Below are 11,073 nucleotides of genomic sequence, written 5' to 3'. Positions count from 1 at the left end.
TACTACCTTTTTTCACCACTGAATAGAATAACTTTTCTAATAAACTGATCCTCTCCAAGTTTGTTGGATTATGTTCCCCATCCTATCATTCCAGGCTGCTCATCTGACTATGCTTATTTGGAATGTTGATAACATTTTGAGGACACCATGTTGGAGAAATAGGCAATATAAGATGCCACATACAATGGCTGGGTTTACAACATACTAATCCTTGATTTCTTTTACAAAGGGTTGTTCGTGTAAATCATTCATGAATGATTACTATTAAGCCATAAATCATGATTTACAAACTACAAAATTGTTTTTTTCTGGTGAGACTGGTCTATAAGGGCAACCTTGTCTATCCAAATATGGGACGGAACATACTTCTTCCCCTTTCACCTTTCAGCCCCAATCCCGGAGCCTTCGCAGGCAGTCGTTTCTGTTACTACTATTTTGTGTTAAATTGAAATTTACTAACAAAGAAATAAAGGAGACTAGTATAGCTATTTCAAGCTTTTTAGCTCTCATCAGCTAGCATACCCTTCTGGGATTCAAGAAGGGTATGGCTAGCTGATCCAGAAAGGCTTGCTGATAAGAACTAAAAAGCTTGAAGTAGCTATAATAGTCTCTCTTTATTTCTTTGTCAGTAAATTTAAATTTAATACAAACTACAAAGTTTCAACCAATCTTAATTCAAAAACAAGGACACCAAATAATGTGTTAACAAGATGTATGAACTTAAATATCATAACTTTCCTTAAAATGTCTAAATTTGATGTCTAAAAGTTACTTTTTGACTTTGAATTAGTATAACATGTGAATTCAGAGAGTTTTTTTTATGATGTGGCTTAAGGTTAAGCATCCTGCGTGAATCTAGATAACTATAGTTTATCCAACAAATTATGGTTTAGCACAAAGTGGGAATATAGTCTATGGTTCTAATAATACACTTATCTCTATTTATATCTGCCTATTCTTTGATTTGATTACGCTATTCTTTGATTTGATTATCTTAATATGTCTTCAGCATAATATATGCATTAATAAATAGAAAAAAACAAGCTACATGAAATTATTAGAGAAGCCATCAGTATAGAAAAACATTCTTTATGAGAATGCTATCATGGGAATTAAAATATCAAGAATTTGGAGCCTGTAACTGCAACTCCTCCTTTGTGTTTTGTTTATATCCTCATCTAGCTTGATAATAATGGTTGCAGCAATTCCGTCCCACAATTCTAAGCAATTGGCGTGGAAGATAGCATTTACTTGAAAAGAAAATCACATTCAAACAATCAGTTGGTGATAACCAGTTGAAAGGAATGAGAGAGGAATGAACTCTATTATTTTGCATCATTATAACATTATCAAAAAAAGAGGCATCACTGAAGAAGCTAATAAATGGAACGAAGAAGAGTGTGCTTCTATAATTCAATGCAGTGTGACAAATTTTCCACTGAAATGAAACAGTGAGTATTTGTTTAACCAAAAAGCTTGATAATGTATCAGAAAAGGGCACCTAATGAGAGAATCTGAAGCACTCAAATCTGAAGCAACCAAAACAAAGAAGAAAAGAGAAGAAAAGCTTGCAGTGCTTATGGCGTATCTGTATTTGTGCCCAAGAAGTACTGGTCATATATTTTCAAATATGTGCAAGCTTCTGGTATTCTTCAGAGAAAAAGTAAAGGATCACAGCAGCAAGATCTATATGATTTATCCCATCAAAGAGGAATTGACAAAGAAAGAATTCTCCTTACGGAAAAGAATCAAATAAAAGAGGAATCCTAAACAGCTTCCAAGTCCTCACAGAAAAAATAGGCTGTGAGCCTTCAAGAGAACAAAAAGTAAAAGTAAAGAAGGTACTAGACTCTTAAAGGCCAGGAGGATGTAGTAAAGTGAAAACTTGTGTAATTGTAATCCTCTATTATGATGAATCAAAACAACTAGACGTGTTGGCTTATGAAATGTGTTCTCTTTCAGGTATAGAATCAAAGATATGAGAACTTCAAAGCTTATTAAATCTAATAACAATTATTCTTTCCCCTTAATTCATGGGGAGCAAATGATATTATTAGTGTTAGATACTAGCATCAGCTATAATGGTTTCCATCAAGGTCCTCTGTTCCGGCGGGAATAGAGGTTTGATCTCATTGGTCGAAGGGTCTGACAGCCCCCTATAAAATGGCTGCTGTCAGACTCAACCTTCGCTGGATTGTACATAGTTGCTACTGAGTTAATAAAGAGCTGTTGTTACTGTAGCCTGTGTGTGCCTTTGCATTACCTGATCTAACACTGGCGACAAAGGTGGGATTGGAAGGCAACTAGGCGAACCAAAAAGAGCAGAGCAATCCAGCAAGTACACCCAGCCCGGAGCTCAGCGCGGCTTCGAGCAGCCATTTTTGAGCGGCAAACTCAAAATGCCCTCAGGACACAAAATGGCCATGCACGCCCCACCGACTCCATATGACCCAGTCACTGAGCACTGGGACTCATATATGCTACAGTTTGACTGCTTCCTCGAGGCCAACAATCTCATGGGCCTTTCTGAAGGCCGCAAGAAGAACATGTTCCTCGGTTACTGTGGACGTGTAGTCTTCGAAACTGCCAAAGTCCTGTCAGAACCAACGCCACTACTATCAGTCGCTTGGTCCGTGCTCCAGCAGATGCTGAGGACTCGCTCCCAAGCTGTCTAAGTACGTCCGCCGGCATGAATTTAATATTTGCAACCAGAAGGAGGGAGAATCAATCAATAAGTATGTTGCGGCGCTACGAAAGGCCGCAGCATACTGCGAGTTCTGAGACCTTGATGAGCTTATTCTTGACCGCATCATATGCGGTGTGCGGGACATTAATTTACAGAGGAGGTTACTTGCCATATCTGACCTCACTTTGCAAATTGCCTTGGATAAAGCCAGGGCATCAGAATCGGCCATTAAGTCTGCAGAAACCCTGCAGCGCCAGGGCACTTTGCAGGACACGCGGAAGAGCGCACACTCACATCACAGGGCTGCAGAGGTCAAGAGCTCAGAAGGCAAAGAAGATGACAGCTGCCGCATGCGCAGTAATCGCATCCAGCCGGCGCGCAAATTCAAACTGCGTCTCCCGCCTTGCGCTAGCTGTGGAGGAGACCATGCCAGATCGTTTTGCCATTTCCACAACGCTATCTGCCAGTGCTGCGAGTGAAAGGGGCACATTGCCAAGGTTTGCTGAAGCAAGCAGCCCACGACAACCTGGCAGCCAAGAAGCCGACCTAACCGCCAGCAGAGGCCCGACCAAGGGGCATGGCAGCCACCACCACAGCTCTCAGAGGGTGACACCAGAGTCACCTACCACACCTCAATCGGCCAAGTCTGCACAAGGCTTTGTTACCATAGCCTATGTGTGCCTTTCCATTACCCAATCTAACAATTAGGAATAGCTATAATCATATCTCTACAGTCTTTCAAGATCTAGGAAAGAAGTTCAAAACTTTGGGAGCTTGGGTGTTTTGCTCTATATTTCCAGTTCATGGGGGAAAAAAACCATGAAAGAGAGAGAATATACAAGGTCAAGAACTGGATTAACAAATGGCAGGATAAATTAGGTTTATGGAATTGCTACCAAGAACTTCACAAAGACTAGTAAATACTGTACATGTTTGACCAAAGACAGCACATGTGATCAGGAGAATTTTAACTTCAATCCTTTAGTGCTTGGAGGTAGAAATTTTGAAATAAAAATTTCAGGTAAGAACTTGGGCATTATAGAAGGAAATGGGAATGCTGAAATACAGCCTGCTAAACTACTATATGAAAAAATTAGGAAAAAATAAGTGTCAGCAATAAATTAGAACTTTGAGGAAAGCTCTGCCTTGAATTCTGATTTAATTTTGGATGATATTTGGAACGCTGACATTAAGCTTCAAAGATTTGGCCTTCATTGCCTATCTACTAGTGCTCAGAATGTAAAACATCAATATTATGTTCTTTTGTAGCAAGTGTTCCCATAACAAACAACAAATTATTGTAGTTGGGGAGAAATAAGAAGAACAACAAAAAATCCTTGCAGCACAAAAATGCATCTTTCTCCACAAGGATGATATTCTTTCCCAAACTGAGACTTCATTTGGGGAAACAAAACTGGTCCAGAGAGTTTTGACAGATCATCACTTTTTTTCTTTTATTCACTTCCTAATAAGAACAAGGGGGCAGTGATGTGGGGCGGGGGGGAACTGGGGCTTGCACTTTGACTAAATGGAATCTTTCTTTTCACTCTTGGCAACCACAGAAGTATTCTTGTGCTGACACTCTCTGGGCAGTGCTATATTTATCCTGTAGCTGAATACACATTTCCAAGAGGTTTTTCAATAACAGAAAGGCAACCAGCCAAAGCAGTTTTAACCTAAGAAGTTTTGTTCCAGCATCTTCAGCACTGTGTTGATTGTAGAGGCCAAATCGTGCGATGGCCAGGAAGAGTTAACTGCTGCCTCGAAACAAAGGACTCTCTCTCTCTCTTGCTGGTGGCTTTGTGAAAGACCGAGGAATAGTTGATAAGATGGAGTTCAACAAGTTTCTGAATGCATCAGGGGGACATCAAAGAAGGCAAGAGGAGGCTTTTGCTGGTGCAGGCAGCAGTGAAGGCAGGGTGGACGATGATGTGGATTTTGTACAAATGTATCTTAGCTGTTTACCTGAGAGATATATGAAGGCAAAATTTACCCTGACAGCATATCTGGTGTGTTGGCTAATCTTGAAACTCTGTAAGGTAAGAGATCGATTTCAGTAATTCAGCTAGGGGGGAAAGTCCAGAGTAGCAAAGGCAACATGGAGAAGGTTGCTAGGTGAAGAAGATAGCATCAGAGACTGTGTCAGCTTCTGGACTGGCATAGGCACAGGAAGACTGTAGATGGCCATGCTGTTAGCAATAGAGCATCCCTTTTCCTTGAATGTTTATTGCTAAACAATACCATTTGGCATCAGATCACCAGAAGCAGGATATATTTTGTTCTTGGAAACATTATAGTGTAATGATTTCAAATATGATGCTACTCATATGCAGAATATTTTTTCTTTGTTTTTGTTTTTCTAAGACCTGGCAGCCAAACATGTTTTTAAATTTGTTTTATTTGCTGGTCTAACATGTCAGGAATGTAGAAACAGCCGTAAAACATGCACTGAAGGAGTGGGGATAAAATAAACATCAGTTGGATTTTCTCCAGGGAAATAAGGCACGTGATAATTTAAAATGCTTCTCCTCAGCCTCCTGCAAAACCATTAAATCCAGAGTCTAAAAGTACCTGCTCCTTCTTTCAGTGACAGCTGGAGAAGCATTCAAATGCTAACATTGGGAGACAGCACTTCTGTTTCCTTAGATCTGCCTCTCATACTAATTTGCACTTTCTCCCCACCAACTTTCTTACCAGTTGACACTGAAGAAAACTACTTGTGTAAGGAGTGAAAAATGTGCTTTTGTTTATTTAAAGCAGTGAGGGGAAATTATGCAAAACACTAATTATAGTGCAACATTTTTGGTTGATCTGGAATATAACTTGACACTGACTTCTCAAAACATTGATAGTTTAAACCAGGTTTCTCTAATCCCTAAAACTAATTGGAACAGAGGGATATAAAATATTAAAAGACAAAATGATTATGAAATAGGGGCATTAGTTTGTCTTCCTATAACAACTGAGAGAAGGCTCTTTGGAAATTGGTGGCACATTTTAAAATATATGTGCTTAAGGTTACACACATTTATTTTTAAAAGACATTATTTCAAATAACATTTTGATATTTGCGTTCCTGGTAAAAAATCAAAATGCACTTACTGAAACTGAATTGAAACAGCAACATAATATAATGTAGCCACATTTTATAGAATATTTGAACAAATATCTATATAACTTTTATTTTTCCATTTTTGAGATGGGTGTGAGAGGTTTGGTTGAAAGGGTTAAACTTAAAAAAGATGTCTACAATAATCTACGCTCCAAAGCTAATTTAGAAAACAGTTTAACATATCATCTATTCCTTTGTAAAATTCTAGTAGTAGTTTAATTTCTTTGACATGTAGAAAAACATGTCACTCATGTTATCATAGAAGAATGATAATCAGAAATATTACTTTTTCACAATCTGTGGGTCTTTTCTATCATTCTAAAGTAAGGATAAACACAATTATTTATTAAATGATATTTATAACTACCTTCGTCCATATGAATTTTATTCATATGATGAATAAACTCAGTGATGAGATATGTAGGCCAGCAAATTTAAAGTATATAAAATTATGTATTTGCTAAAAAAAAGCAGTTTTGACGTTGCATGAAATTAGCTGCAGTTATAAATGGTTACTAGAATTGGTATCTTTCATCCTCAAAGTCCAATTCAAGAACAACTGTTTAGTGTAATTATTCTTTATCCAAATGATGTGAAAATTATAGGAAGTACCACATTTTCAGGAATAACCAAATTAGAAACATACACACATACATGCAAGCACATACATACATACAACATATTACAGACCATTCCGCTCATATTCCTTGTAACATTCAGATATGATTTATATTAGGACAAAATGGATTCTCTCCAATGATCTATTTCGCACTGGTAGGAGGGTGTGTTTAAGAGAGGGAATAGAAATATTCTTTCATTTTAAAACACATCTGATTGAATGCTCATTGTTCTCCCATCTTAAACTGGGAGAAATACTGCTCACTAGTGGACCTACGCTATACGCTTAAAAAAGATGACAAAATCTCATTAACAGTTACACTCGTAAAAAACAAGTACCAGTAAGTGTGGGCTGAGTGTTATGAATATATTCTATTAATGGCAAGAAATACAGTAGTTCTTAAGTCATCTATCAAACCTTCTTTGCATCCAATCACTACTTATAAGAACTAAAAATATTTTTTATTCTGTATTTGCTATTCAATAACTCCCCAATCTGAGAAGACTACAATTTCCACCAGCCACAGGCAATTCACACAAGCATTGGTGTCTTGTTATTCGATTAATCCAAACTGCATAAGGATGACAGAACCTGTTGTATGCTCTCTTCTTTCACTCAGTCAACTCTTATACCTCTCCAAAGATAGTTCACTCAAATTCCCTCTCTCAATAGACTTGCCTCAAGTCTTTTGCTTGGTCAGCTTTCCATAGCATTAATTTTTGAACCTAGAATACAGCAGACTATATTCTCTGTCCATTAAGCTAACACCCAGCATAAGTGGGGAGGGGGAGAGAAATAGGACATATTCTGTCAAAACTTGGTAACAGAGTTGAGGCTAAACTAGTTGTTAAAATATGCCACAGTGATGACACAAGCTCGAGGGTTCAGAGAATTAGAGGAGGAAGTCACACCTATACTGTGGCAGATATTCAGTCTTAGTTGTGCCTGTGCACTTTACCAATAACACATACAAAATGTTTTGCATTCCCCCATTATCAGCATCCCATGCCCTTTTTAAACGTTTGGGGCCTTCTTCAGGAGAAAATGTAGGAGATTTATTTTACTATCCGAAGCACCCGTAACTCTTCCATCTCTTTCTATTTTGTTAAAAAAACAACAACAACAAGTAGACAGTGAGAAGGAGCCTCTTGCAATGTGACTTCAAATATGTATGGTTACAAAAAACATGCAGCATAATTATTTTTCACACAATGGGTTTGAATGAAGGGCCTTTGTATAAAACCTCCATCCCTCAGCCTAGAACAGAGAAATTCATTGGAAAAAAAAGAAATGCAAAACTAGCATGCTTTTAGGAATTTTCCATTGTTCTCATCTAGAGAACATACGGAGGGACAGGTTTATTCCATGGGTGATTCTACAGAAGTCAGAAAAGATAAGAGTACCAGAGATGAATGGGCTGGACATGAGTTGTTTGTGCTGGTTCCTTTCTCCCTTTCTAACATTTGGTATTTGTATCTTGACAGGCAGCCTGGGAAAAAAGATACCCAGCCATTCAAAAGGTAGGATTTCACATCAATTACCAAACGACATCCAATAATTATTCATTAACTATTAACCCATTTCAACATTATTCCTTAAGTATGACTAACAGACAATAACAATCTAAACACATAGTTTATTGAAAACATTTTTAGGTTACTTGGTTTTAACATGTGCTGCTTAACCAGAAATAGAAATCATTAATATACTTTGTAGTTCTTAAGGCAGGGGACAGAGAAAGCTACTACAATACTAGTTGTAGCACTAGATTGAATAGAATTTAAAAAGAAAAAGTCATTGGTGAAGCATCACTGCCAGCCTCTACACATTACTTATTTGAGTAAACTCTATTAAATTCATTCAAATTGTTTCTGAATTGATATGCATGGTTAAACATTTTATTATTTAATCTCACAAAATTAACCTTCTATGAAATCCATAGTAAAAAGTCAATTATTTTCCATTTGATATTGTATTTCCAAAGAAAAAAAGTTTTGAGAGTGACAGTATAATTTTTTAAAAAGAAAAAGATAACAAATTGGCAAATATATTAGCAGTCAGTGTTCCAATTATATTTGTAACTTAGCATCCACACTTTTCTGTCTCATGTAACATGGGTCCCAAATGTCCCTCTCCAATTAGAAAAACAGAAACAATAAGTCAACAAGCATTCTGGAGTTTACATCTTTTCTCTGCTTTGCCTTTACACAAAGCAGCTGGCAGGAGCCCTGACCCCCCCAAAAGCAAGACCTTGCCAGAACTGACTAATCAATATTCAGCAGAGATGGTTGCTCATTATGCAGTCATTGAATGCTTCTAGAAGTTGCTCACTGTGCACTTCTCATTCTTTACTCTTCTCTTCTAATCACATGCATTACTGCGCATGTACGCACACAAATGTACCTCCCACAAGGCCTTTTCTGTTCAGCATGAAAACAAAACTTGTAGCAAACTCCATTCAGCTGTAGCTCACTGAAGCCAGAGATTGGTCTGTTATTCCAGCAACAAAGGAAAGTTGGGGGGTAAAGCTGCCCCGAATGCAAAATATAACTTACTTTAATACCACAGAAAGAGAGAGAATGAGGACGTGCATGAGATAGGAAACAAACATTCAACACTAACAAGAACAACCATTCTGACTTTTTTTTTTAAAAGAGGAATGATAAGAGAAGTAGACATTGCACACAACTTAACTGTTCTAGCAGATACTTATTTGAGATACTACTGGGACCAAAATTATTCAACCCTAACCTGTTTTGTGCTCCATGCATCTTTCTGTCTCTGTATAGTTTCTGTAGAAGCCAGGCTCCTGTGCTCCTCACTGCCATAGATTAAATATAATAGTTACATGTGCCACAAGGAAAGGGTTGATAACAATACTAGGAAACAATATTTTTGTCTTGTGAAATTTCATCTGGTCAATTCTGATCATAAAAATGTCAGGGCTGTTCCTATTATTGATAGAGTAATTTGGATTTGAAACAAATATGTTTTTTATTTCAAAGAATTCAGCGGGTCATTGGACAATTCTCACTGGCAATAAATTGATTTATTGGGTTTTTTTCTGAGAAAGAGATAATATCTGAAACTCTGAAACTGCAGTGTTTAAAAGTCAGTGTGAACTCAAGCCCTAAGTAAATGAAAAGAGTTGGTTCTCATTTGAACAATAGAAGCTGCAATAAATTCCAAGTGTTTTTCAAATGTCAGTCTCCATGTCCCCGTACTAATATATTTTGAGTGAATCATGTGGCTGGCCTGAATCGCACAATTACTTTTCTTATCACCACTAGGGCATAGTTTGCATGCTAAAGAGGGAAAACAAGAGGCAGCTGATATGTCTGTTAAGGCAAGCTTTAGCAGGTTGCAGATAAACAAGTATTCTATTTCTGTGTTCCTGCTTTGATTCTCCACTAGCCCTGCAGTCTTCAGCTAAAGATTGGCCAGCATATTAAACAGTGGTACATAAGTGCCGGTATAATATGTCATTTATTAAGCACTTAAAAGTAAATGGCCTCCATCTTCCTTCCTATAGTGCTTTGCTAATTCAGTTCAGAGAGCAGATTCCTACATTGTTCATAACTTGGTCAAGAGATTTTTGCATCTTGATAAAAATAACAAAAAAGCAACAACAACCCACACCAAATTTCCTGTAAAAACTCCATTCCTTTCAGATTGTTTTTATAGCAAGTTACTGGTCTTTTCTTTGTGGTAGTATATATTGTGTACAAGCAAGATGTATTTATTCACAGCTCCTCTCCCATTTGTAAAGGATTCTTAATTGTTGGAAGTAGAACTTTATTTAAGAAAGCTCTTGACATGTTTTAGAAGGACATACATTTTTGTGACTAAGAGTCACTTCATATGAGATAGTAATTGAGGGCTAAGGATGTTATACATATAGATGGGATTAGGCCAGGGGTGGGTTCCTGTCAGTTCTAACCTCTTCTAAAGAAGAGGTTCCACAAATTTACAGTGCTGTTTAGAACCAGTTCCAACTCCCTCCCCCACCCATCCGCACATCATCAAGATAAAGAGCGAGAGGAGGAATTCTGGGAGTTGAAGTCCACCAGTCTTAAAGCTGTCAAGTTTGAACACCCTTGGGGATTTTTTTCTAAAGGGTTAGGGTTGCAAGGGTCTTGTAACTTGACAGCTTTAAGACTTGCACACTTCAATGTCAGAGTTCCTGAGCCAACATGACTGGAGGAGGAATTCTGGGAGTTGAAGTCCACATGTCTTAAAGCTGTCAGGTTTGAACACCCCTGGGGTTTTTTTTCTAAAGGGTTAATGGTGCAAGGGTCTTGTAACTTGACAGCTTTAAAACTTGCGTGCTTTAAAATGCCAGAGTTTCTGAGCCAACATTTTGGTTGCTAAGCAAGGGTGTTGTTAAGTGAGTTTCACCACATTTTACAAGTTGGCAACGCTCACCCAGTCACATGGCTGGCAAGCCACTCCCACCCGGTCACATGGCTGGCAAGCCACTCCCACCCAGTCACATGGCCGGCAAGCCACTCCCACAAAGCAGGCCACACCTACAGAAGAGGTTCTAAAAAATTTTGAAACCCACCACTGGACTAGGTTTTATGTGTGTGTGTGTGTGTGTGTGTGTGAGAGAGAGAGAGAGAGAGAGAGAGTGCTTTGAGTTGTTCATATATTCTT

At 38.0% G+C, this 11,073-nt stretch overlaps 1 protein-coding gene across 3 annotated transcripts in view; it reads left to right on the top strand.

Annotated features, from left to right (window-relative positions):
* Positions 1-4,376: 4,376 nt before the first annotated feature.
* The window catches only part of ARHGEF4 (Rho guanine nucleotide exchange factor 4), a 121,855-nt gene continuing 115,158 nt past the window's right edge, over positions 4,377-11,073 (top strand). For all 3 annotated transcript variants that reach the window (XM_081955134.1, XM_081955133.1, XM_081955132.1), the window contains exons 1-2: positions 4,377-4,725; positions 7,902-7,937. In XM_081955134.1, the coding sequence (XP_081811260.1) occupies positions 4,516-4,725; positions 7,902-7,937 (246 nt within the window). In that variant the 5' untranslated portion in view covers positions 4,377-4,515. The remainder of the gene's footprint in view (positions 4,726-7,901; positions 7,938-11,073) is intronic.

This window comes from Natrix helvetica (assembly GCF_964273705.1).
Source record: "Natrix helvetica genome assembly, chromosome: 5".
Classification (NCBI taxonomy): domain Eukaryota; kingdom Metazoa; phylum Chordata; class Lepidosauria; order Squamata; family Natricidae; genus Natrix; species Natrix helvetica.
This window is presented reverse-complemented; position numbering and strand designations above follow the sequence as displayed.